Here is a 27733-nt window from a genome sequence, read left to right as displayed (position 1 = left end):
CGACAGTGCGGCGCTCCCTCAATACCTCCTCTCCGACAGTGCGGCGCTCCCTCAGTACCGCCCCTCCGACAGCGCAGTGCGGCGCTCCCTCAGTACCGCCCGTCCAACAATGCGGCGCTCCCTCAGTACCGCCCCTCCGACAGTGCGGTGCTCCCTCAGTACCGCCCCTCCGACAGTGCGGCACTCCCTCAGCACCGCCCCTCCGACAGCGCAGTGCGGCGCTCCCTCAGCACCGCCCCTCCGACAGCGCAGTGCGGCACTCCCTCAGTACCGCCCCTCCGACAGCGCAGTGCGGCGCTCCCTCAGCACCGCCCCTCCGACAGCGCAGTGCGCCGCTCCCTCAGCACCGCCCCTCCGACAGCGCAGTGCGGCGCTCCCTCAGCACCGCCCCTCCGACAGCGCAGTGCGGCGCTCCCTCAGCACTGCACTGCCTTGATTTGATGCGCTCAAGTCCCTGGAGTGGGGACTCGAAACCCACAGACCTCCAAGAGTCGAGAGTGGTGCCCACCGAACCACGGCTGGCACTGTCGAAATGTCAAAGTGGTCTGGTGGGGTTTTTTTTTGGGGGGGGGGGGGTCTTGTGAAGCGTTTTGGGGACGTTAAAAAGGCGCTATCTAAATGCAAGTTGTTGTTTGTGGTGTTGAGATGCCTGGCCGGGATTGGGATGTGGAGTTGTGGGTGGGGGTGGGGGGGCGGAGGGGAGAGTCTGGCTATTGAATCAATTGAACCAGAGAAGCAGAGACTGTGAACCAGAGAACCACAGGAATGGGTCAGGTTATATATAAATGTTTGGAGTTTTAATCTGACGGGGCCGCCGCGCCGCGCCGCGCCGCGCCGCGCCGACTCTATAGCGCCCCCCTGCAGCCCTCGCTGGCCACCGGCGGTACTGCAGGCCTTGTCACTCCGGGGGTGAAAAACGGCTAAAACTCAAGGGAAAAACCCCGCGCTGATTTTCCAAAGCATTTTATCCGGGATCGGAACGGCGCTGCGGATCTTTCGGTGCCGCGAGCCGCGCCTTTTGGATGTTTAGAAACGAGGCGGGCGTGAGTTGGACGGCTGTTGACGGGGTCCTGTGGCTGGAAGGTGAGGCGCTGGTGGGGGGGGGGGGGTGGGGACACTCAAGATGGCGGCGGGCGGAGGACACACCGGACGGCGAAGACGAGGGCAAGAATGGGGGACACTCAAGATGGCGGCGGGCGGAGCACACTGACGGCGCAGCCGAGCGGGCTGAGGGTAAGCGGCGGGGGGGGGGACACTCAAGATGGCGCTGAGGGGCACACCACGGCGCAGAAGGATTAAGGGGACACTCAAGATGGCGCTGAGGGGCACAACAGGCAGGGGACACACAAAATGGCGCTTGGTTGACCAAAAAGCCATTGTGGGGGCTGATTTTTGGCTCATTTTGAAGCAGAAAAAGGCTGGAAAGTGAGTGGGGGCCCCAGGGGGGGTGAACGGCGGAGCGGGCCGGAGGTATTCGAAGGAGCCCGAGGGCGAGGTTTCTGGGGGAGGGGAGCCGGCAGGGGCTCGATGGGCTGAATGGCCTCCTTCCGCCATTTTAGGACGGGAAGGGTTGGGGGGGGTGGGGGGGGCGTGGGGTAACTCCTCGACGACAGTGACCCAGAACGGCGGCTTTTCAAGCGTCGATGCTCGTCGAATATCAATCGAGGGTATCTTACGTCCAGAGCTGCACGCAACTCCAGTTTCGCCACAGCCGGAGTACTGCGTGTAGGTCTGGTCACCACATTTACAGGAAGCACGTGTTCGCACCTGGAGAGGGTACAGAGGAGATTTACCAGGATGTTGCACTGGAGAGGGTACAGAGGAGATTTACCAGGGTGTTGCACTGGAGAGGGTGCAGAGGAGATTTACCAGGGTGTTGCACTGGAGAGGGTGTAGAGGAGATTTACCAGGATGTTGCATTGGAGAGGGTACAGAGGAGATTTACCAGGATGTTGCACTAGAGAGGGTACAGAGGAGATTTACCAGGATGTTGCACTAGAGAGGGTACAGAGGAGATTTACCAGGGTGTTGCACTGGAGAGGGTGCAGAGGAGATTTACCAGGATGTTGCACTAGAGAGGGTACAGAGGAGATTTACCAGGATGTTGCACTAGAGAGGGTACAGAGGAGATTTACCAGGGTGTTGCACTGGAGAGGGTGCAGAGGAGATTTACCAGGATGTTGCACTGGAGAGTGTGCAGAGATTTACCAGGATGTTGCACTGGAGAGGGTACAGAGGAGATTTACCAGGATGTTGCACTGGAGAGGGTACAGAGGAGATTTACCAGGATGTTGCACTAGAGAGGGTACAGAGGAGATTTACCAGGATGTTGCACTGGAGAGGGTACAGAGGAGATTTACCAGGATGTTGCACTGGAGAGGGTACAGAGGAGATTTACCAGGATGTTGCACTGGAGAGGGTACAGAGGAGATTTACCAGGATGTTGCACTAGAGAGGGTACAGAGGAGATTTACCAGGATGTTGCACTGGAGAGGGTACAGAGGAGATTTACCAGGATGTTGCACTGGAGAGGGTACAGAGGAGATTTACCAGGATGTTGCACTGGAGAGGGTACAGAGGAGATTTACCAGGATGTTGCACTAGAGAGGGTACAGAGGAGATTTACCAGGATGTTGCACTAGAGAGGGTACAGAGGAGATTTACCAGGATGTTGCACTGGAGAGGGTACAGAGGAGATTTACCAGGATGTTGCTCTAGAGAGGGTACAGAGGAGATTTACCAGGATGTTGCACTGGAGAGGGTACAGAGGAGATTTACCAGGATGTTGCACTAGAGAGGGTACAGAGGAGATTTACCAGGATGTTGCACTGGAGAGGGTACAGAGGAGATTTACCAGGATGTTGCACTGGAGAGGGTACAGAGGAGATTTACCAGGATGTTGCACTGGAGAGGGTACAGAGGAGATTTACCAGGATGTTGCACTAGAGAGGGTACAGAGGAGATTTACCAGGATGTTGCACTGGAGAGGGTACAGAGGAGATTTACCAGGATGTTGCACTGGAGAGGGTACAGAGGAGGTTTACCAGGATGTTGCACTAGAGAGGGTACAGAGGAGATTTACCAGGATGTTGCCGGGACTGGAGAATTTTAGCGATGAGGAAAGATTGGAGAGGCTGGGGTTGTTTTCTCTGGAACAGAGGAGGCTGAGGGGAGATTTAATTGAGGTGTGAGGGGCCTGGATAGAGTGGATAGGACGGACCTGTTTCCCTTGGCAGAGGGGTCAACAACCAGGGGCCAGAGATTGAAAGTAATTGGGGGGAGGTTTCGAGGGGGTTTGAGGGGAAATGTCTTCACCCAGAGGGTGGTGGGGGTCTGGGGGGGAACTCACTGCCTGAAAGGGTGGTAGAGGCAGAAACCCTCACCACATTTGGACGTGTGCTCGAAGTGCCGTAACCCACAGGGCTACGGACCCAGAGCGGGAAAGTGGGATTAGGCCGGGATGGCTCTTGGTCGGCCGGCACAACGCGGAGACGATTGAATAAGAAAGGATGTACTTGGTGAGATCACACCTGGAATATTGTGTTCAGTTTTGGTCTCCTAATCTGAGAAAGGACATTTTTGCTATTGAGGGAGTGCAGCGAAGGTTCACCAGACTGATTCCCGGGATGGGCAGGACTGTCGTATGAGGAGAGATTGGGTCGACTGGGCCTGTATTCACTGGAGTTTAGAAGAATGAGAGGGGATCTCATTGAAAGGTATAAAATTCTGACGGGGTTGGACAGACTGGATGGGGGGAGGATGTTTCCCCGGGGCTGGGAAGTCTAGAACAAGGGCTCACAGTCTCAGGATACGGGGTAGGAAATTTAGGAGCGAGATGAGGAGAAATGTTTTCACTCCGAGGGAGGTGAACCTGTGGAATTCTCCACCACAGAAGGCTGTGGAGGCCAAGTCACTGAATATATTTAACATAGAAACATAGAAAATGGGTGCAGGAGTAGGCCATTCGGCCCTTCTAGCCTGCACCGCCATTCAATGAGTTCATGGCTGAACATTCAACTTCAGTACCCCATTCCTGCTTTCTCGCCATACCCCTTGATCCCCCGAGTAGTAAGGACCTCATCTAACTCCTTTTTGAATATATTTAGTGAATTGGCCTCAACAACTTTCTGTGGTAGAGAATTCCACAGGTTCACCACTCTCTGGGTGAAGAAGTTCCTCCGCATCTCGGTCCTAAATGGCTTACCCCTTATCCTTAGACTGTGACCCCTGGTTCTGGACTTCCCCAACATCGGGAACATTCTTCCTGCATCTAACCTGTCTAACACTGTCAGAATTTTAAACGTTTCTATGAGGTCCCCTCTCATTCTTCTGAGCTCCAGTGAATACAAGCCCAGTTGATCCAGTCTTTCTTGATAGGTCAGTCCCGCCATCCCGGGAATCAGTCTGGTGAACCTTCGCTGCACTCCCTCAATAGCAAGAATGTCCTTCCTCAGGTTAGGAGACCAAAACTGTACACAATACTCCAGGTGTGGCCTCACCAAGGCCCTGTACAACTGTAGTAACACCTCCCTGCTCCTGTACTCAAATCCCCTCGCTATGAAGGCCAACATGCCATTTGCCTTCTTCACCGCCTGCTGTACCTGCATGCCAACCTTCAATGACTGATGTACCATGACACCCAGGTCTCTTTGCACCTCCCCTTTTCCTAATCTGAAAAGAACACTAGCTCCTTCGAGCCAGAATTGAACCAGCGACCTAAGAGGGAGATAGATAGATTTCTAGACACAAAAGTAATCAAGGGGTATGGGGAGAAAGCGGGAATATGGTGTTGAGATAGAGGATCAGCCATGATCACATTGAATGGTGCAGGTTCGAGGGGCCGAATGGCCTACTCCTGCTCCTATTTTTCTACGATTGTGAACAGCGCAGGAGGCGAGGAGATTGAGTCTGGCTGCGTTTTCTCGCGCGCCTCCTCACAACCGGTCACAGGGCTCGGAGGGAGAGGCTTGGCAGCGGGACTGGTCCTGGAGGGCTCCGGTGGAGATGGCCAAATGCTCTGAAAACCTCCGTTGGCCTTCATAGCGAGAGGATTTGAGTACAGGAGCAGGGAGGTCTTACTGCAGTTGTACAGGGCCTTGGTGAGGCCTCACCTGGAATATTGTGTTCAGTTTTGGTCTCCTAATCTGAGGAAGGACATTCTCGCTATTGAGGGAGTGCAGCGAAGGTTCACCAGACTGGTTCCCGGGATGGCGGGACTGACATATGAGAAGAGACTGGATCGACTGGGCTTATATTCACTGGAGTTTAGAAGAATGAGAGGGGATCTCAGAGAAACATATAATATTCTGAGGGGATTGGACAGGTTAGATGCAGGAAGAATGTTCCCGATGTTGGGGAAGTCCCGAACCAGGGGCCACAGTCTAAGGATAAGGGGGTAAGCCATTTAGGACCGAGATGAGGAGAAACTTCTTCACTCAGAGAATTGTGAACCTGTGGAATTCTCTACCACAGAAAGTTGTTGAGGCCAGTTCGTTAGATATATTCAAAAGGGAGTTAGATGTGGCCCTTACGGCTAAAGGGATCAAGGAGTATGGAGAGAAAGCAGGAGTGGGGTCCTGAGGGAATGATCAGCCATGATCATATTGAATGGTGGTGCAGGCTCGAAGGGCCGAATAGCCTGCTCCTGCACCTATTTTCTATGTTGCTATACGTTTTGTTGTGTGCGTGCCCAGTTTCTCAATGGAACGCCTCCTTTCCCCAGAGGTTTAGAGGCTGGGTCTCGCCTTCAGCCAGGAAGGAGGGTTGTTTAGAGTTAACTGCCTTTATGAGGAAAGGTTGAGCAGGTTGGGCCTCCACTCATTGGAGTTTAGAAGAATGAGAGGTGATCTTATCGAAACGGGACCTGGGTGTTACTTGTACATGAAACACAAAAGGTTAGTATGCAGGTACAGCAAGTGATCAGGAAGGCCAATGGGATCTTGGCCTTTATTGCAAAGGGGATGGAGTATAAAAGCAGGGAAGTCTTGCTACAGTTATACAGGGTATTGGTGAGGCCACACCTGGAGTACTGCGTGCAGTTCTGGTCTCCATATTTACGAAAGGGTATACTTGCTTTGGAGGCAGTTCCGAGAAGGTTCACTCGGTTGATTCCGGGGATGAGGGGGTTGACTTATGAGGAAAGATTGAGCAGGTTGGGCCTCTACTCATTGGAGTTCAGAAGAATGAGAGGTGATCTTATCGAAACGTATCAGATTATGAGGGGGCTGGACAAGGTGGATGCAGAGAGGATGTTCCCACTGATGGGGGAGACTAGAACTAGGGGGCATGGTCTTAGAATAAGGGGCCGCCCATTTAAAACTGAGATGAGGAGGAATTTCTTCTCTCAGAGGGTTGTAAATCTGTGGAATTCGCTGCCTCAGAGAGCTGTGGAAGCCGGGACATTGAATAAATTTACGACAGAGATAGACAGTTTCTTAACCGATAAGGGAGCGGGCAGGGAAGTGGAGCTGAGTCCATGATCGGATCAGCCATGATCGTATTAAATGGTGGAGCATGCTCGAGGGGCTGAACGGCCTCCTCCTGTTCCTAATGTAACAGGCTCGAGGGGCTGAACGGCCTCCTCCTGTCCCTAATGTAACAGGCTCGAGGGGCTGAACGGCCTCCTCCAGTCCCTAATGTAACAGGCTCGAGGGGCTGAACGGCCTCCTCCTGTCCCTCATGTAACAGGCTCGAGGGGCTGAACGGCCCCCTCCTGTCCCTAATGTAACAGGCTCGAGGGGCTGAACGGCCTCCTCCTGTTCCTAATGTAACAGACTCGAGGGGCTGAACGGCCTCCTCCTGTCCCTAATGTAACAGGCTCGAGGGGCTGAACGGCCTCCTCCTGTTCCTAATGTAACAGGCTCGAGGGGCTGAACGGCCTCCTCCTGTCCCTAATGTAACAGGCTCGAGGGGCTGAACGGCCTCCTCCTGTTCCTAATGTAACAGGCTCGAGGGGCTGAACGGCCTCCTCCTGTCCCTAATATAACAGGCTCGAGGGGCTGAACGGCCTCCTCCTGTTCCTAATGTAACAGGCTCGAGGGGCTGAACGGCCTCCTCCTGTTCCTAATGTAACAGGCTCGAGGGGCTGAACGGCCTCCTCCTGTCCCTAATGTAACAGACTCGAGGGGCTGAACGGCCTCCTCCTGTTCCTAATGTAACAGGCTCGAGGGGCTGAACCGCCCCCTCCTGTCCCTAATGTAACAGGCTCGAGGGGCTGAACGGCCTCCTCCTGTCCCTGTTTCTTGTGTTGGGACGTGGTCAGAATGTGCCTTGTGTGTTGCAGCGCTGAGTTGCGATGGGTCGCTCGTCGAAGGACAAACGGGACATCTACTACCGGCTGGCGAAGGAGGAGGGGTGGCGGGCTCGGAGTGCCTTCAAGCTGCTGCAGCTCGATGAGGAGTTCAAGTTGTTCCACGGTATGAATCACCATCGTACATAGAAACATAGAAAATAGGTGCAGGAGTAGGCCATTCGGCCCTTCGAGCCTGCACCGCCATTCAATATGATCATGGCTGAACATTCCCTCAGTACCCCATTCCTGCTTTCTCTCCATACCCCTTGATCCCTTTAGCCGTAAGGGCCACATCTAACTCCCTTTTGAATATATCTAATGAACTGGCCTCAACAACTCTCTGTGGTAGAGAATTCCACAGGTTCACAATTCTCTGTCTGAAGATGTTTCTCCTCATCTCGGTCCTAAATGGCTTACCCCTTATCCTTAGACTGTAACCCCTGGTTCTGGACTTCCCCAACATCGGGAACATTCTTCCTGCATCTAACCTGTCCAGTCCCGTCAGAATTTTATATGTTTCTATGAGATCCCCTCTCATCCTTCTAAACTCCAGTGAATATAAGCCCAGTCGATCCAGTCTCTCCTCATATGTCAGTCCTGCCATCCCGGGAATCAGTCTGGTGAACCTTCGCTGCACTCCCTCAATAGCAAGAATGTCCTTCCTCAGATTAGGAGACCAAAACTGAACACAATACTCCAGGTGTGGCCTCACCAAGGCCCTGTACAACTGTAGCAACACCTCCCTGCCCCTGTACTCAAATCCCCTCGCTATGAAGGCCAACATGCCATTTGCCTTCTTCACCGCCTGCTGTACCTGCATGGCCAACCTTCAATGACTGATGTACCATGACACCCAGGTCTCGTTGCACCTCCCCTTTTACTAATCTGTCACCCATTCAGATAATATTCTGCCTTCGTGTTTTTGCCCCCAAAGTGGATAACCTCACATTTATCCACATTATACTGCATCTGCCATGCATTTGCCCACTCACCTAACCTGTCCAAATCACCCTGCAGTCTCTTAGCGTCCCCCTCACAGCTCACACCGCCACCCAGCTTAGTGTCATCTGCGGCGTGTGTAACGCTGCACCGAACCTCTCGCTCAACTCCCTTCATACAACACTGCTCCATCCTCAACCGCAAGTGGCCAAATCTGGGCACCACACTTGAGGAAGGGTGTGAAGGACTGAGAGAGGATGCAGAGGTGATTGGCCAGAATGGTCCCAGGGATCAGGGGCTTCAGTGACGGGGAGAATCTGGAGAGGCTGGGGTTGTTCTCCTTGGAGCAGAAGGTTAAGGGGAGATTGAGCGAGTCCCGCTCGCCCATCACCCCCTGTGCTCACTGACCCCGTGTCCCACTCACCCATCACCCCCTGTGCTCACTGCCCCGTGTCCTAACTCACACCCAGTCCCGCTCACCCATCACCCCCTGTGCTCACTGCCCCCGTGTCCTAACTCACACCCAGTCCCACTCACCCATCACCCCCTGTGCTCACTGACCCCGTGTCCTAACTCGCACCCAGTCCCACTCACCCATCACCCCCTGTGCTCACTGACCCCGTGTCCTAACTCGCACCCAGTCCCACTCACCCATCACCCCCTGTGCTCACTGACCCCGTGTCCTAACTCGCACCCAGTCCCACTCACCCATCACCCCCTGTGCTCACTGACCCCGTGTCCTAACTCACACCCAGTCCCACTCGCCCATCACCCCCTGTGCTCACTGACCCCGTGTCCTAACTCGCACCCAGTCCCACTCACCCATCACCCCCTGTGCTCGCTGCCCCCGTGTCCTAACTCGCACCGAGTCCCGCTCACCCATCACCCCCTGTGCCCCGTGTCCTAACTCGCACCGAGTCCCGCTCACCCATCACCCCCTGTGCTCACTGACCCCGTGTCCTAACTCACACCCAGTCCCGCTCACCCATCACCCCCTGTGCTCACTGACCCCGTGTCCTAACTCACACCCAGTCTCGCTCACCCATCACCCCCTGTGCTCACTGACCCCGTGTCCTAACTCGCACCGAGTCCCACTCACCCATTGCTCCCTGTGCTCACTGACCCCGTGTCCTAACTCGCACCGAGTCCCGCTCACCCATCACCCCCTGTGCTCACTGCCCCCATGTCCTAACTCACACCGAGTCCCACTCGCCCATCACCCCCTGTGCTCACTGCCCCGTGTCCTAACTCGCACCGAGTCCCGCTCACCCATCACCCCCTGTGCTCGCTGCCCCCGTGTCCTAACTCGCACCGAGTCCCACTCACCCATCACCCCCTGTGCCCCGTGTCCTAACTCGCACCGAGTCCCGCTCACCCATCACCCCCTGTGCTCACTGACCCTGTGTCCTAACTCACACCGAGTCCTGCTCACCCATCACCCCCTGTGCTCACTGACCCCGTGTCCTAACTCACACCCAGTCCCGTTCACCCATCACCCCCTGTGCTCGCTGCCCCCGTGTCCTAACTCGCACCGAGTCCCGCTCACCCATCACCCCCTGTGCCCCGTGTCCTAACTCGCACCGAGTCCCGCTCACCCATCACCCCCTGTGCTCACTGACCCCGTGTCCTAACTCACACCCAGTCCCGCTCACCCATCACCCCCTGTGCTCACTGACCCCGTGTCCTAACTCACACCCAGTCTCGCTCACCCATCACCCCCTGTGCTCACTGACCCCGTGTCCTAACTCGCACCGAGTCCCACTCACCCATTGCTCCCTGTGCTCACTGACCCCGTGTCCTAACTCGCACCGAGTCCCGCTCACCCATCACCCCCTGTGCTCACTGCCCCCATGTCCTAACTCACACCGAGTCCCACTCGCCCATCACCCCCTGTGCTCACTGCCCCGTGTCCTAACTCGCACCGAGTCCCGCTCACCCATCACCCCCTGTGCTCACTGACCCCGTGTCCTAACTCGCACCAAGTCCCGCTCACCCATCACCCCCTGTGCTCACTGACCCCGTGTCCTAACTCACACCGAGTCCCGCTCACCCATCACCCCATGTGCTCACTGACCCCGTGTCCTAACTCACACCCAGTCCCGTTCACCCATCACCCCCTGTGCTCGCTGCCCCCGTGTCCTAACTCGCACCGAGTCCCGCTCACCCATCACCCCCTGTGCCCCGTGTCCTAACTCGCACCGAGTCCCGCTCACCCATCACCCCCTGTGCTCACTGACCCCGTGTCCTAACTCACACCCAGTCCCGCTCACCCATCACCCCCTGTGCTCACTGACCCCGTGTCCTAACTCACACCCAGTCTCGCTCACCCATCACCCCCTGTGCTCACTGACCCCGTGTCCTAACTCGCACCGAGTCCCACTCACCCATTGCCCCCTGTGCTCACTGACCCCGTGTCCTAACTCGCACCGAGTCCCGCTCACCCATCACCCCCTGTGCTCACTGCCCCCATGTCCTAACTCACACCGAGTCCCACTCGCCCATCACCCCCTGTGCTCACTGACCCCGTGTCCTAACTCACACCGAGTCCCGCTCACCCATCACCCCCTGTGCTCGCTGCCCCCGTGTCCTAACTCGCACCGAGTCCCACTCACCCATCACCCCCTGTGCCCCGTGTCCTAACTCGCACCGAGTCCCGCTCACCCATCACCCCCTGTGCTCACTGACCCCGTGTCCTAACTCACACCCAGTCCCGCTCACCCATCACCCCCTGTGCTCACTGACCCCGTGTCCTAACTCACACCCAGTCCCACTCACCCATCACCCCCTGTGCTCACTGACCCCGTGTCCTAACTCGCACCCAGTCCCACTCACCCATCACCCCCTGTACTCACTGACCCCGTGTCCTAACTCGCACCCAGTCTCGCTCACCCATCACCCCCTGTGCTCACTGACCCCGTGTCCTAACTCGCACCGAGTCCCACTCACCCATTGCCCCCTGTGCTCACTGACCCCGTGTCCTAACTCGCACCGAGTCCCGCTCACCCATCACCCCCTGTGCTCACTGACCCCGTGTCCTAACTCGCACCGAGTCCCACTCACCCATTGCCCCCTGTGCTCACTGCCCGGTGTCCTAACTCGCACCGAGTCCCGCTCACCCATCACCCCCCTGTGCTCACTGCCCCCGTGTCCTAACTCACACCCAGTCTCACTCACCCATCACCCCCTGTGCTCACTGCCCGGTGTCCTAACTCGCACCGAGTCTCACTCACCCATCACCCCCTGTGCTCGCCGACCTACATTGGCTCCCGGTTAAGCAACGCCTCGATTTCACAATTCTCCATCCTCGTTTACAAATCCCTCCCTCGCCCCCTCCCTATCTCTGTAACCCCCTCCAGCCCCTACATCCCTCCCTAGCTCTGTAACCCCCTCCAGTCCCTACACCCCTCCCTATCTCTGTAACCTCCTCCAGCCCCTACACCCCTCCCTATCTCTGTAACCCCCTCCAGCCGCTACACCCCTCCCTATCTCTGTAACCTCCTCCAGCCCCTACACCCCTCCCTATCTCTGTAATCTTCTCCGGCTCCTGCACACCTCTCTATCTCTGTAACCTCCTCCAGCCGCTACACCCCTCCCTATCTCTGTAACCTCCTCCAGCCCCTACACCCCTCTCTATCTCTGTAACCCCCTCCAGCCCCTACACCCCTCTCTATCTCTGTAACCCCCTCCAGCCGCTACACCAATCCCTATCTCTGTAACCTCCTCCAGCACCTACACCCCTCCTTATCTCTGTAACCTCCTCCAGCCCCAACACCCCTCCCTATCTCTGTAACCTTCTCCGGCTCCTGCACCCCTCCCTCTCTGTAACCTCCTCCAGCCCCTACACCCCTCTCTATCTCTGTAACCTCCTCCAGCCCCTACACCCCGCTCTATCTCTGTAACCCCCTCCAGCCCCTACACCCCTCTCTATCTCTGTAACCCCCTCCAGCCCCTACACCCCTCCCTATCTCTGTAACCCCCTCCAGCCGCTACACCCCTCCCTATCTCTGTAACCTCCTCCAGCACCTACACCCCTCCCTATCTCTGTAACCTCCTCCAGCCCCAACACCCCTCCCTATCTCTGTAACCTCCTCCAGCCCCTACACCCCTCTCTATCTCTGTAACCTCCTCCAGCCCCTACACCCCTCTCTATCTCTGTAACCCCCTCCAGCCCCTACACCCCTCCCTATCTCTGTAACCTCCTCCAGCCCCTACACCCCTCCCTATCTCTGTAACCTCCTCCAGCCCCTACCCCCTCCCTATCTCTGTAACCTCCTCCAGCCCCTACACCCCTCCCTATCTCTGTAACCTCCTCCAGCCCCTACACCCCTCCCTATCTCTGTAACCTCCAGCCCCTACACCCCTCCCTATCTCTGTAACCTCCTCCAGCCCTTACACCCCTCCCTATCTCTGTAACCTCCTCCAGCCCCCTACACCCCTCCCTATCTCTGTAACCACCTCCGGTCCCTACACCCCTCTCTATCTCTGTAACCCCCTCCAGCCCCACAACCCCCCCGAGATCTCTGCACCCCTCTAATTCTGCCCTCCTGACCATCCCTGATTATAATCGCTCCACCATCGGTGGCCGTGCCTTCTGTTGCCTGGGCCCCAAGCTCTGGAACTCCCTCCCTAAACCTCTCCGCCTCTCTCTCCTCCTTAAAACCGGCCTCTTTGACCCAGCTTTCGGTCGGCAGGTTGGATACAGGTTTAGCATAACCACCCGACTTTTTAGCTCTATCCCTCGGGTAATAAACCCTCGTGCTTGGTTTGTTTTTTGTTTATGGCCCTTGCTACACCTGTGTCTGAACTTTGTTTTGTCCCGGATTAGGGACGAGGTCGGGGGTGGGCAGGCATAGTATCAAGATTCCAAGCCCCCCTCCCCCACACAGCGGAAGAGGAGAGGATCAGGCGTAATCTGTGACGGCTTCTGCAGTCGATGAGCTGGCCGGTGTGAGGGAGGGGTTGGGGGGGCGGGGTTCCCCACGCGGAATGGCCACAAGGGACGGGTGGGGGAGCGGGATGTGGGGGAGGGGTGCCGGTGCCCGCGGAACCTGTACCCCAAGTGAATTCATGGTGTCAGGGCAAGGTGATTGGGCGGGGAGGGGACGGGATTGGGTTGGGTCAGGGGGTGGGAGATCAGGCAGGATAAAGAAAATGCGGGTGTAGTGGGGTGTGTCGGGATGTGGAACCGTCTGCGGGAGCGGGAGGAGGTAGGAATACATTTTGGCTCGCGCGTTCAAACTTTTTGAATGTTGTAACTCTCTTAAGTGCGCTGTAAAGTAAGATGACTTTTCCGCCCCCTCCTCAGGAGTGTGTCGAGCGGTGGATCTCTGTGCAGCCCCCGGGAGCTGGAGTCAAGTCCTGAGCCGCAAACTCAAGTAAGTGTCGGATTTCCCCCCCCCCCCCCCCACCGATTTCAACCGCGACACTTCTCCGTATGTTGTTTATAAATTGTTTATACTGGCCATCAGGTGGCCCTATGGAGCGTGGTTATTTTTGCTATGTAAACTGTCACGGTGTAACTGCAGCTGCTGGCCACTGGGTGGCTCTGTGGAGCAGTGTTATTTTTGCTATGTAAACTGTCACGGTGTGGTTGCAGGGACTGGCCACTGGGTGGCTCAGTGGAGCAGTGCCATTTTTGCCACGTAAACTGTTACAGTGCAGTTACAGCCGCTGGCCATTGGGCGGCTCGGTGGAGCAGTACTATTTTTTGCTATGTAAACGGTCACGGTGTGGTTACAGCCACTCGCCACTGGGCGGCTCTGTGGAGCAGTATCATTTTTGCCACGTAAACTGTTACAGTGCAGTTACAGCCGCTGGCCACTGGGTGGCTCTGTGGAGCAGTGTTATTTTTGCTATGTAAACTGTCACGGTGTGGTTGCAGGGACTGGCCACTGGGTAGCTCAGTGGAGCAGTGCCATTTTTGCCACGTAAACTGTTACAGTGCAGTTACAGCCGCTGGCCATTGGGCGGCTCTGTGGAGCAGTACCATTTTTTGCTATGTAAACGGTCACGGTGTGGTTACAGCCGCTCGCCACTGGGCGGCTCTGTGGAGCAGTACCATTTTTGCTATGTAAACTGTCACGGTACACACCGTAGCCAACACCTTCAGGAAATTTGTTGGGATATTTGGCAACACACCCAACCCTACCTATTTATTTTTTCTTCCGACCCTCAGAAGGGAAGATGGAAAGAGCTCAGATATCAAAATCGTCGCTGTCGATCTCCAGGCAATGGCTCCCCTCCCTGGGGTCATCCAGATCCAGGGAGACATCACCAAGGTAACACAAGGAATGCTACACACTCATTTCTACCCCCTTCGCCCCTCCGTCAGTGCGGGGCTCCCTCAGTACCGCCCCTCCGACAGTGCGGCGCTCCCTCAGTACTGCCCCTCCGACAGTGCGGCGCTCCCTCAGTGCTGCCCCTCCGACAGTGCAGCACTCCCTCAGTACCGCCCCTCCGACAGTGCGGGGCTCCCTCAGTACTGCCCCTCCGACAGTGCGGCGCTCCCTCAGTACTGCCCCTCCGACAGTGCGGCGCTCCCTCAGTACTGCACTGCGAGTGTCAGCCTAGATTTTTGTGCTCATTTTTATGATTCTATGAATCCTGACTTGGACACACAAGATCATAAGAATCAGTAGCAGGAGACGGCCATTCGGCCCCTCGAGCCTGTTACATTAGGAACAGGAGGAGGCCATTCGGCCCCTCGAGCCTGTTACATTAGGAACAGGAGGAGGCCATTCAGCCCCTCGAGCCTGTTACATTAGGAACAGGAGGAGACCGTTCAGCCCCTTGAGCCTGTTACATTAGGAACAGGAGGAGGCCATTCGGCCCCTCGAGCCCGCTCCGCCATTCAATCAGATCATGGCTGATCTTCGACCTCAACTCCACTTTCCCGCCCGATCCCTCGATTCCCCTCGAGTCCAAAAATCTACCGATCTCGGCCTTGAATATACTCAACGACTGAGCCTCCACAGCCCTCTGGGGCAGAGAATTCCAAAGATTCACCACCCTCCGAGTGAAGAAATTCCTCCTCATCTCAGTCCGAAATGGCCGAGCCCTTATCCTGAGACTGTGTGACCCCTGGTTCTAGACTCCCCAGCCCCGGGGGGGAAATATCCTCCCTGTATCTACCCTGTCAATCCCCCTCAGAATCTTCTGTTTCCAGGAGATCCCCCTCTCATTCTTCTAAACTCCAGAGAATATCGGCACATTCTACACAATCTCTCCTCATAGGACAATCCCCCCATTCCAGGAATCAGTCTGGTAAACCCTCACTGTCTCCCAAGACCCTTACCTTGTCTCGAAAACCCTCTCCATCTCTCCAGCTCCCTCTCTCCAACACACTCTCCCTCTCTCCAACGCACTCTCCCCCTCTCCAACTCCCTCTCCCTCTCTCCAACACACTCTCCCTCTCTCCAACGCACTCTCCCCCTCTCCAACTCCCTCTCCCTCTCTCCAACACACTCTCCCTCTCTCCAACTCCCTTTCCCTGTCTCCAAGACCCTCAGCATGTCTCCAATGACTGGCCGTTCCTTCATCGTCGCTGGGTCCCAATCCTGGAACTCCCTCCCTAACAGCACTGTGGGAGCACCTTCACCACACGGACTGCAGCGGTTCAAGAAGGGGGCTCACCACCACCTTCTCAAGGGGCAATTAGGGACGGGCAATAAATGCTGGGCCTGGCCAGCGACGCTCACATCCTGGGAACGAGCTACAAACTGTGGCTGCTCATCTCTTCCTGTTTTGCAGGTCTCGACGGCCCAGGAGATTATCCAGCACTTCGAGGGACAGGCCTCGGACCTGGTGGTATGTGACGGAGCGCCTGATGGTAGGATCACAGTTCACCCGCACGCTCACAGGTGTCCCCTGTCCGTCCCCAGTGGGGTGTGGGTCCATCGCCCCAACCTCTCCTAACTTAACGCTAAACTCTGTATCTAACCCCCTGCTGTACCTGCCCTGGGAGTGTTTGATGGGGACAGTGTAGAGGGAGCTTTACTCTGTATCTAACCCCCTGTACCTGCCCTGGGAGTGTTTGATGGGACAGTGTAGAGGGAGCTTTACTCTGTATCTAACCCCCTGTACCTGCTCTGGGAGTGTTTGATGGGACAGTGTAGAGGGAGCTTTACTCTGTATCTAACCCCGTGCTGTACCTGCCCTGGGAGTGTTTGATGGGGACAGTGTAGAGGGAGCTTTACTCTGTATCTAACCCCCTGTACCTGCCCTGGGAGTGTTTGATGGGACAGTGTAGAGGGAGCTTTACTCTGTATCTAACCCCGTGCTGTACCTGCCCTGGGAGTGTTTGATGGGGACAGTGTAGAGGGAGCTTTACTCTGTATCTAACCCCCTGTACCTGCCCTGGGAGTGTTTGATGGGGACAGTGTAGAGGGAGCTTTACTCTGTATCTAACCCCCCTGTACCTGCTCTGGGAGTGTGTGATGGGACAGTGTAGAGGGAGCTTTACTCTGTATCTAACCCCCTGTACCTGCTCTGGGAGTGTGTGATGGGACAGTGTAGAGGGAGCTTTACTCTGTATCTAACCCCGTGCTGTACCTGCCCTGGGAGTGTTTGATGGGACAGTGTCGAGGGAGCTTTACTCTGTATCTAACCCCCTGTACCTGCCCTGGGAGTGTTTGATGGGACAGTGTCGAGGGAGCTTTACTCTGGATGAGTGAAGGTTTGATGTGGGTTGAACTGGTCGCCCACAGGAGAGATGGTTTGTCATGATGTTGATATTTCTCTGTGGATCCATGGCTCAGTGACGATTAATTCTTCATTCTAAATATCCCGCTCCATTGCAGTAACCGGTCTCCACGATATCGATGAGTACATCCAAGCACAACTTCTGCTCGCGGTAAGTCCTGTTAGAAAATACTTTATCCCGATTAACGGGTGTTTACACAGTGTCCTGGCACTGGGCAGCTGGGATATCTGCTGGGAACATAGGAACAGGAGGAGGCCGTTCAGCCCCTCGAGCCTGTTACATTAGGGACAGGAGGAGGCCGTTCAGCCCCTCGAGCCTGTTACATTAGGGACAGGAGGAGGCCGTTCAGCCCCTCGAGTCTGTTACATTAGGGACAAGAGGAGGCCGTTCAGCCTCTTGAGCCTGTTACATTAGGGACAGGAGGAGGCCGTTCAGCCCCTCGAGCCTGTTACATTAGGGACAGGAGGAGGCCGTTCAGCCCCTCGAGCCTGTTACATTAGGGACAGGAGGCCGTTCAGCCCCTCGAGCCTGTTACATTAGGGACAGGAGGAGGCCGTTCAGCCCCTCGAGCCTGTTACATTAGGAACAGGAGGAGGCCGTTCAGCTCCTCGAGCCTGTTACATTAGGAACAGGAGGAGGCCGTTCAGCCCCTCGAGCCTGTTACATTAGGGACAGGAGGAGGCCGTCCAGCCCCTCGAGCCTGTTACATTAGGGACAGGAGGAGGCCGTTCAGCCCCTCGAGCCTGTTACATTAGGGACAGGAGGCCGTTCAGCCCCTCGAGCCTGTTACATTAGGGACAGGAGGAGGCCGTTCAGCCCCTCGAGCCTGTTACATTAGGGACAGGAGGAGGCCGTTCAGCCCCTCGAGCCTGTTACATTAGGGACAGGAGGAGGTCGTTCAGCCCCTCGAGCCTGTTACATTAGGGACAGGAGGAGGCCGTTCAGCCCCTCGAGCCTGTTACATTAGGGACAGGAGGAGGCCGTCCAGCCCCTCGAGCCTGTTACATTAGGAACAGGAGGAGGCCGTTCAGCCCCTCGAGCCTGTTCCATCATTCGATGAGATCAGGGCTGATCTGTGACCTAACTCCATCCACCCGCCTTTGCCCCGTATCCTTTTAATCTCCGATTTATAATTAACAGTTGCCGTTTGCGGGAGAGAGTTCCAAGCCTCTGCCACCCTGTGTGTGTCGAAATGTTTCCCAACTTCACTCCTGAAAGGTCCGGCTCTGAATGTTTAGCCGATGCCCCCTGCTCCTCGACTCCCCAACCAGCGGAGACAGTCTCTCTCTCTCTCTATCCACCCTCCCTGTTCCCCTCAACATCCTGAAACCTTCGATCAAATCGACCCTTAACCTCCTCAAGCCCAGGTTAATACAACTCGGGTTTGTGTAGCCTCTCCCGGTAACTGAACCCTTGGAGTGCGGGTATCGTTCTGGTGAACCCACGCTCCTCGCTCCGAGGCAGGTATAGCCTCCCTCACGCATGAGCGCCCACAACGGCTCCCAGTGCTGCAGGCCTGGTCTTTGATGGCTGTGTGGGGCCCAAAGCCGAAGAACCTTTGGGCCGTCTGCTCGCGAGTGCGCCCAAGGCCTCGATCGGGGATGGCTAAAGAACGACCTGCATTTCTGTAGCGCCTGTCACGACCACCGGACGCCTCACAGCCCTTGGCATGTAGTCACTGCTGTATTGTGGTCGCCACCGCGCAGCCTACCCTCCCAAGTCACCCCCCGGTGTCACGGTGTGTTCCCAACGATTGGATGGCTGTCCCGAACCAGTTGGTTGCGATGTTGTTTGAGTGGAAGGTTGCTAAGTTTTGATTGAAGTGTTGCTGGAGGTACCAACTGGTGGGCGGCCATCTTTGATTAGGGAAAGGGTGGGCGGCCATCTTTGATTAGGGAAAGGGTGGCCGGCCATCTTTGATTAGGGAAATGGTGCGCGACCATCTTTGATTAGGGAAAGGGTGGGGAGCCATCTCTGATTAGGGAAAGGGTGGGGAACCATCTCTGATTAGGGAAAGAGTGGGTGGCCATCTTTGATTAGGGAAAGGGTGCGCGACCATCTTTGATTAGGGAGAGGGTGCGCGACCATCTTTGATTAGGGAAAGGGTGGGTGGCCATCTTTGATTAGGGAAAGGGTGGGTGGCCATCTTTGATTAGGGAGAGGGTGGGGAGCAATCTCTGATTAGGGAAAGGGTGGGTGGCCATCTTTGATTAGGGAAAGAGTGGGTGGCCATCTCTGATTAGGGAAAGAGTGGGTGGCCATCTTTGATTAGGGAAAGGGTGGGCGGCAATCTCTGATTAGGGAAAGGGCGTGCGGCCATCTTTGATTAGGGAAACGGTGGGTAGCCATCTTTTATTAGGGAAACATTGGACAGCCATCTTTTATCAGGGAAACATTGGACAGCCATCTTTGATCAGGGAAACATTGGACAGCCATCTTTGATCAGGGAAACATTGGACAGCCATCTTTGATCAGGGAAACATTGGACAGCCATCTTTGATCAGGGAAACATTGGACAGCCATCTTTGGTTAGGGAAACGATGGTAACCATCTTTGGTTGGGGAAAGGGTAAGTGGCCATCTTAGATTAGGGAAACGGTGGGCAGCCATCTTGCAATGTCCCGACAACTCGCTGACACAAATTACAGGGATCGCGGTGGGTCACGTTGCGTTGGTCTTTGGTAATAATTGTGCTCCTGGAAAACGCTAACCGTGTGGTTTGTCTCACGCTCCCCGTCTTTGTTTCCAGGCCCTAAACATCACCACCCATGTGCTGAAGCAAGGAGGGACCTTTGTCGCCAAGGTAGGCGTCGGCTCGGATTATCGCGCCTGCCCCTCCCACCCCCCACCCCGGTGGCGCACGCCGCCTTTGCTTCCGATTCGCCAAACACTCGCCCGATCTGACTAACCCGACCCTTTCGCCGTTCCGACAGATCTTCCGCGGGAAGGACGTGACGTTGCTGTACTCGCAGCTGAAGATCTTCTTCTCCAAGGTCACGTGCGCCAAGCCCCGGAGCAGCCGCAACTCCAGCATCGGTAAGCGTGGCGTCGTGAGCCCGAGCGGGGGGGGGGGGGGGGAGCAAGGGGTGGCGATGGTCACTGAGAGTTCAATCGCTGCGCAAAGTGTCTGTAGCTTCGCGGTTGCTTGTAAATCCCTGGCTCCCCGCTGCCCCCCACCCCCCCAGAGTCAGAAGAGACGTGTCTGTCGTAGTGAGGGGGCTGGAGGCCACACTCGGTCGGGGCCCCCTTGTTCTTTCACCTGCGGGGGCGGGGCGGGGCGGGAGGGCTGCAGAGTCTGGGAACGTCCTTCAGCCCAGTTCCTGGTGGTCATAACCCAGTCTCGCTCAAGTAACAACAACAACCACGTGCATTTGTATAACATTGCACCAGTGCTCCTTTCTGACTTTGGGGAGGAGCCGGAGATTTCTAAGCAGCCGCCAAGCTACAGACGCTCAACGCAGCGATTACACTCCAGCTGACCTCGGGAGGGAGGGGGCCTGATTACAGCAGTTCGACCTCGCGGCTTTGTGGTTGCGGGGGGTGGGTGTGGGGAGCGTTAATGTGGTGTGGGGGAGGGACATCCATTTTGAAAAGACGAGAATTAAAAGCTGGAAAACAGAAATTACATTTTTGATTGACCGCTTTTTCTCTATCTTATATCGATGGCCTCTAGTTATGCTCTTCCCCACAAGTGGAAACATTCTCTCTCTATTCACTCGATCAAAACCTTTCATCATCTTAAAGACCTCTATTAGGTCACCCCTCAGCCTTTTTTCCAGAGAAAAGAGACCCAGCCTGTTCATCCTTTCCTGATATGTATACCCTCGCATTTCTGGTATCATCCTTGTAAATCTTCTCTGCACCCTCTCCAGTGCCTCTATATCCTTTTTATAATATGGTGACCAGAACTGTGCACAGTGCTCCCAGTGTGGTCTAACCCTGGTATATGGAGACCAGAACTGTGCACAGTGCTCCCAGTGTGGTCTAACCCAGGTATATGGAGACCAGAACTGTGCACAGTGCTCCAAGTGTGGTCTAACCCAGGTATATGGAGACCAGAACTGTGCACGGTGCTCCAAGTGTGGTCTAACCCAGGTATATGGAGACCAGAACTGTGCACGGTGCTCCCAGTGTGGTCTAACCCAGGTATATGGAGACCAGAACTGTGCACAGTGCTCCAAGTGTGGTCTAACCCAGGTATATGGAGACCAGAACTATGCACGGTGCTCCCAGTGTGGTCTTACCCAGGTATATGGAGACCAGAACTGTGCACAGTGCTCCAAGTGTGGTCTAACCCAGGTTCGCTGCAGGTTTAGCATAACTTCCCTACTTTTCAATTCTATCCCTCTAGAAATAAACCCTAGTTCTTGATTTGCTTTTGATGGCCCTTGCTAACCTGTGTCGCAACTTTTAGTGATTTGAGTATTTGTACCGCGAGATCCCTGTGTTCCTCTACCCCACCCAGACTCGCATTGACCGTGTAATAATGATCTCCCGATTCTTCCCACCAAAATGATGAGCAATGCCACGGGTTATCTGCCAAAGGACCGGATGGAAACTCGGGCAGCAGCTGATCCAAAGACTAAAACAATTAGCTGCCTCTTAATCGGAGAAGTTTACAGCGCGGGAAGGAGGCCATTCCGGCCCATCGTGTCCGCATTGTGCCGGCCGCCCAAGAGCCATCCCGGCCTAATCCCACTTTCCCGCTCTGGGTCCGTAGCCCTGTGGGTTACGGCACTTCGAGCGCACGTCTAAATGTGGTGAGGGTTTCTGCCTCTACCACCCTTTCAGGCAGTGAGTTCCCCCCCCAGACCCCCACCACCCTCTGGGTGAAGACATTTCCCCTCAAACCCCCTCTAAACCTCCCCCACAATTACTTTCAATCTCTGCCCCCTGGTTGTTGACCCCTCTGCCAAGGGAAACAGGTCCGTCCTATCCACTCGATCCAGGCCCCTCATCATTTTATACACTCCCCTCAGCCTCCTCTGTTCGAAAGAAAACAACCCCAGCCTCTCCAATCTTTTCTCATCGCTAAAATTTTCCAGTCCAGCCAACATCCCGGTAAATCTCCTCTGTACCCTCTCCAGTGCAACATCCTGGTAAATCTCCTCTGTACCCTCTCCAGTGCAACATCCTGGTAAATCTCCTCTGTACCCTCTCCAGTGCAACATCCTGGTAAATCTCCTCTGTACCCTCTCTAGTGCAACATCCTGGTAAATCTCCTCTGTACCCTCTCTAGTGCAACATCCTGGTAAATCTCCTCTGTACCTTCTCCAGTGCACCATCCTGGTAAATCTCCTCTGTACCCTCTCTAGTGCAACATCCTGGTAAATCTCCTCTGTACCCTCTCCAGTGCAACATCCTGGTAAATCTCCTCTGTACCCTCTCCAGTGCAACATCCTGGTAAATCTCCTCTGTACCCTCTCCAGTGCAACTTCCTGGTAAATCTCCTCTGTACCCTCTCTAGTGCAACATCCTGGTAAATCTCCTCTGTACCCTCTCTAGTGCAACATCCTGGTAAATCTCCTCTGTACCCTCTCCAATGCAACATCCTGGTAAATCTCCTCTGCACCCTCTCTAGTGCAACATCCTGGTAAATCTCCTCTGTACCCTCTCTAGTGCAACATCCTGGTAAATCTCCTCTGTACCCTCTCCAGTGCAACATCCTGGTAAATCTCCTCTGTACCCTCTCCAGTGCAACATCCTGGTAAATCTCCTCTGTACCCTCTCTAGTGCAACATCCTGGTAAATCTCCTCTGTACCCTCTCCAGTGCAATCACATCCTTCCTGTAATGTGACCAGAACTGCACGCAGTACTCTAGCTGCAACCTAACTGGTTCAAGTATAACCCCCCCTGCTCTTGTATTCTGTGCCTCGGCTAATAAAGGCAAGTATTCCGTATGCCTTCTTAACCACCTTATCGACCTATCCTGCTACCTTCAGGGATTTGTGGACCTGCACTCCAAGGTCCCTCTGTTCCTCTACACTTCAGTGTCCTACCATTTAATGTGTATTCCCTCGCCTTGTTAGCCCTCCCCAGATGCATCACCTCACACTTCTCCAGATTGAATTACATTTGCCACTGTTCTGCCCACCTGACCAGTACATTGATGACCATCATCATAATCAGTCCCTCGGGATCGAGGAAGACTTGCTTCCACTCCTAACACGAGTCCTTAGGTGGCTGAACAGTCCAATACGGGAGCCACAGTCCCTGTCACAGGTGGGACAGACAGTGGTTGAGGGAAGGGGAGGGTGGGACTGGTTTGCCGCACGCTCCTTCCGCTGCCTGCGCTTGGTTTCTGCACGCTCTCAGCGACGAGACTCCAGGTGCTCAGCGCCCTCCCGGATGCACTTCCTCCACTTAGGGCGGGACTGGTCTTTGGGCCCAGGGACTCCCAGGTGTCGGTGGGGATGTTGCACTTTATCAGGGAGGCTTTGAGGGTGGTCCCTTGTAACGTTTCCTCTGCCCACCTTTGGCTCGTTTGCCCGTGAAGGAGTTCCGAGTAGAGCGCTTGCTTTGGGGAGTCTCGTGTCTGGAGGGCATGCGGACAATGTGGCCCTGCCCAGCGGAGCTGGTCGAGTGTGGTCAGTGCTTCGATGTTGGGGATGTTGGGCCTGGTCGAGGACGCTAACGTTGGTGCGTCTGTCCTCCCGGGGGATTTGCAGGATCTTGCGGAGACAGCGTTGGTGGTATTTCTCCAGCGACTTGAGGTGTCTACTGTACATGGTCCACGTCTGTGAGCCATACAGGAGGGCGGGTATCACTACAGCCCTGTAGACCATTGATATCTTCCTGCAGTCCGCAGCTTTCTTCTGCACTATCAACCATATGGCCGATTTCAGTGTAATCTGACAACTTTTCAATCCTACCCCCTGTATTCAGGTCTAAATCGTTTGGAGCCTGAACCTTTATCTCTCTCTCTCTCTCTCTCTCCCGCAGAAGCGTTTGTCGTGTGCCGAGGTTACTCACCGCCCGAGGGCTATGTGCCAAACATGTCGAACCCCCTGCTCGATCACTGCTACGGTAAGGGACGGTAACACTGTCGCGTTATCACTCCCGGCAACGCAGCGCGTCCCCCAACACCGCGGCAATCCATCAATCTTTCTGGTCCGCAAGAACATAACATAAGAAATAGGAGCAGGAGTCGGCCATTCGGCCCCTCGAGCCTGCTCCGCCATTTAATACGACCATGGCTGATCCGATCATGGACTCAGCTCCACTTCCCTGCCCGCCCCCTTATCGGTGAAGAAACTGTCTATCTCTGTCTTAAATATATTCAATGTCCCGGCTCCCACAGCTCTCTGAGGCAGCGAATTCCACAGATTTACAACCCTCTGAGAGAAGAAATTCCTCCTCATCTCAGTTTTAAATGGGCGGCCCCTTATTCTAAGACCATGCCCCCTAGTTCTAGTCTCCCCCATCAGTGGAAACATCCTCTCTGCATCCACCTTGTCCAGCCCCCTCATAATCTGATACGTTTCGATAAGATCACCTCTCATTCTTCTGAACTCCAATGAGTAGAGGCCCCAACCTGCTCAACCTTTCCTCATAAGGCAACCCCCTCATCCCCGGAATCAACCGAGTGAACCTTCTCTGAACTGCCTCCAAAGCAAAGTATGTCCTTTCGTAAATACGGTGACCAGAACTGCACACAGTACTCCAGGTGTGGCCTCACCAATACCCTGTATAATTGTAGCAAGACTTCCCTGCTTTTATACTCCATCTCCTTTGCAATAAAGGCCAAGATACCATTGGCCTTCCTGATCACTTGCTGTACCTGCATACTATCCTTTTGTGTTTCAACCCTCAGAGAAGAAATTCCTCCTCATCTCAGTTTTAAATGTGCGGCCCCTTATTCTAAGATTATGCCCCCTAGTTCTCGTCTCTCCCCCCCCCCCCCCCACCCACCCAGCTCCTTCGAAGGGTAATCCAGTTAGTCCCCCCCCACCCCTTCCCCACATACATGCAACTTATCTCCTGCAACTTAACTCCTTCAAGTATTTATCCGATTCTCTTTTCAAAGATGTGCATTTCCCCAGCGCCTTACACAACCACCGGACGTCTCAAGGCGCTTCATCAGAAATAGGAGCAGGCCATTCGGCCCCTCGAGCCTGCTCCGCCATTTAATACGATCACGGCCGATCCAATCATGGACTCAGCTCCACTTTCCCTCGTTTCCCTTCATCTTCAAAAATCTACCGATCTCGGCCTTGAATATACTCAATGACTGAGCCGCCACAGCCCTCTGGGGCAGAGAATTCCAAAGATTCACCCCCCTCTGAGCCAATCACAGAACACACACACACACTCGCTGACTGACAGCCGCTCCGGCCAATCACGGAACAGACACACTGACAATCGCTCCGGCCAATCGCGGAACACACACACTCATTGACTGACAGCCACTATGGCCAATCGGTGAACACACATTCATTGACTGACAATCACTCCGGCCAATCACGGGACACACACATACTCGCTGACTGACAGCCAATCCGGCCAATCACGGAACACACATACACTCGCTGACTGACAGCCGCTCCGGCCAATCAGTGAACACACACGCATTGACTGACAATCGCTCCGTCCAATCGCGGAACACACACACACACACTGATTGAAAGCCGCTCTGGCCAATCGGTGAACACACATTGACTGACAATCACTCCGGCCAATCACGGAACACACACACTCTCGCTGACTGACAGCCGCTGTGGCCAATTGGTGAACACACACTCATTGACTGACAGCCGCTATGGCCAATCGGAGAACATACGCCCATTGACTGACAGCTAATTGTAAAAAACAATAAGCTCTCCCTCAGTCCCAACGAATGCCGATGTTTCCGGACCAGAGAGTTCCAGACCAGAGAGTTCCGGACCAGAAAGTTCCAACCTGCACTCTTTATTTATCGGTTTTCATTCGCTCTTTGTGCAGATGTGGACTTCAACCAGCTGGAAGGTCCCAACAGGGTGATCGTTCCGTTCCTCGCATGCGGGGATCTCAGTGCGTACGATTCGGACAAGACCTACCCCTTGCAGGTAGGAGCATTGACTGTCGGCACATGAACAAAACTAAAGGCAAACTGTTTCTGCTGGTTGGGGAGTCTAGGACTAAAAAGACTTACATTTCTATAGCACCTTTCACGACCACCGGACATCCCAAAGCGCCTCACAGCCAATGAAGTACTTTTTGACGTGTAATCACTGTTGTCGCGCAGCTGCCAATTTGCGCACAGCAAGCTCTCCCACACACAGCGATGTGATAATGACCCGGATCGTCTGTTTTAGTGATGTTGGTCGAGGGATAAATATTGGCCCCAGGACACCGGGGAGAACTCCCCCTGCTCTTCTTCCAATAGTGGCCCCGGGATCTTTTACATCCACCCGAGAGGGCAGACGGGGCCTCGGTTTAATGTCTCATCCCGAAAGACGGTCCCTCCGACAGTGCGGCACTCCCTCAGTACCGCCCCTCCGACAGTGCGGTGCTCCCTCAGTACCGCCCCTCCGACAGCGCAGTACGGCGCTCCCTCAGTACCGCCCCTCCGACAGTGCGGCCCTCCCTCAGTACCGCCCCTCCGACAGTGCGGCGCTCCCTCAGTACCGCCCCTCCCTCAGTACCGCCCCTCCCGACAGTGCAGTACGGCGCTCCCTCAGTACCGCCCCTCCGACAGCAGGCAGATATGGGAACGGTTTCTGTTCTGAGTAACACGTGTGTCCTTGCCTCTGCTTTTCTCTAGTTGGATCCCAGCAAGGAGTACACCTACACCCCACCCACCCAGCCTCCCATCTGCCCTCCGTATCAGGAGGCCTGTTTCTTAAAGAAGAACAACATGCTTGCAAAGGAGAGACCACCTCTCTCGGATGGACACGCCCCTCCCCCGGAAGGCCCCGCCCCTCCCTCGGAAGGCCCCGCCCCTCCCCCAGATGGACACGCCCCTCCCCCGGCAGGGCAGAGCGTCCTCGCGGAAACCTTTGGCAGCCTCTCTGTGACAGAAGGGTCGGCCGGTTTGCAAATCGACGGAAAACTTTGAAGTTGACTGTTTTAATCCAAACTGCAGGTTTGCTTTTAAATTTATGAGCGATTAAATGTATTCAAGAAAAAGACTTGCGTTTATATAGCGCCTTTCACCCCCTCAGGACTTCCCAAAGCGCCTCACTGCTAATGAAATACTTTTTTGGGAGTGCGCTCCCTGTTGTAATGTGGGAAACGCCAATTGTCGCACAGCAAGCTCCCACACACAGCGATGTGATAATGACCCGGATCGTCTGTTGGTCGAGGGATAAATATTGGCCCCAGGACACCGGGGAGAACTCCCCCTGCTCTTCTTCTAATAGTGGCCCCGGGATCTTTTACATCCACCCGAGAGGGCAGACGGGGCCTCGGTTTAATGTCTCATCCGAAATACAGCCCCTCCGACAGTGCGACACTCCCTCAGTACTGCTCCTCCGACAGTGCGGCACTCCCTCAGTACCGCCCCTCCGACAGTGCGGCACTCCCTCAGTGCCGCCCCTCCGACAGTGCGGCACTCCCTCAGTACCGCCCCTCCGACAGTGCGGCACTCCCTCAGTGCCGCCCCTCCGACAGTGCGGCACTCCCTCAGTACCGCCCCTCCGACAGTGCGGCACTCCCTCAGTGCCGCCCCTCCGACAGTGCGGCGCTCCCTCAGTACCGCCCCTCCGACAGTGCGGGGCTCCCTCAGCACCGCCCCTCCGACAGTGCGGCGCTCCCTCAGTACCGCCCCTCCGACAGTGCGGCGCTCCCTCAGTACCGCCCCTCCGACAGTGCGGCGCTCCCTC

General features: G+C 55.4%; 1 protein-coding gene across 2 annotated transcripts; it reads left to right on the top strand.

The window, feature by feature from the left end:
- Positions 1 to 1143: 1143 nt before the first annotated feature.
- Positions 1144 to 27038, top strand: ftsj1 (FtsJ RNA 2'-O-methyltransferase 1). 2 transcript variants are annotated; one of them, XM_070869216.1, is made up of 11 exons: positions 1144 to 1233; positions 7283 to 7415; positions 13536 to 13605; positions 14406 to 14508; positions 15980 to 16058; positions 17029 to 17081; positions 19680 to 19733; positions 19864 to 19966; positions 23874 to 23957; positions 25872 to 25975; positions 26674 to 27038. In XM_070869216.1, the coding sequence occupies exons 2-11, from the start codon at positions 7295 to 7297 to the stop codon at positions 26965 to 26967; spliced, it is 1065 nt and encodes a 354-aa protein (XP_070725317.1). In that variant the 5' UTR covers positions 1144 to 1233; positions 7283 to 7294; the 3' UTR covers positions 26968 to 27038. The 2 variants fall into 2 exon arrangements, with proteins under 2 accessions (XP_070725317.1, XP_070725318.1); XM_070869217.1 differs by lacking the exon at positions 1144 to 1233 and adding an exon at positions 1323 to 1425.
- Positions 27039 to 27733: the final 695 nt, after the last annotated feature.

This window comes from Pristiophorus japonicus, chromosome 32 (assembly GCF_044704955.1).
Source record: "Pristiophorus japonicus isolate sPriJap1 chromosome 32, sPriJap1.hap1, whole genome shotgun sequence".
In the NCBI taxonomy this organism is placed as follows: Eukaryota; Metazoa; Chordata; class Chondrichthyes; family Pristiophoridae; genus Pristiophorus; species Pristiophorus japonicus.
The sequence above is the reverse complement of the archived record's forward strand: the minus strand, read 5'-3'. Positions and strand labels throughout refer to the sequence as shown.

Bases quoted from the DNA above. Each gene is read 5' to 3' on its own strand.
- ftsj1 (XM_070869216.1), top strand. From the start codon at position 7,295: ATGGGTCGCTCGTCGAAGGACAAACGGGACATCTACTACCGGCTGGCG. The intron at 14,509-15,979 runs GTAACACAAGGA...CCTGTTTTGCAG, and splicing joins TCCAGGGAGACATCACCAAG to GTCTCGACGGCCCAGGAGAT. The intron at 17,082-19,679 runs GTAAGTCCTGTT...CTTTGTTTCCAG, and splicing joins AAGCACAACTTCTGCTCGCG to GCCCTAAACATCACCACCCA.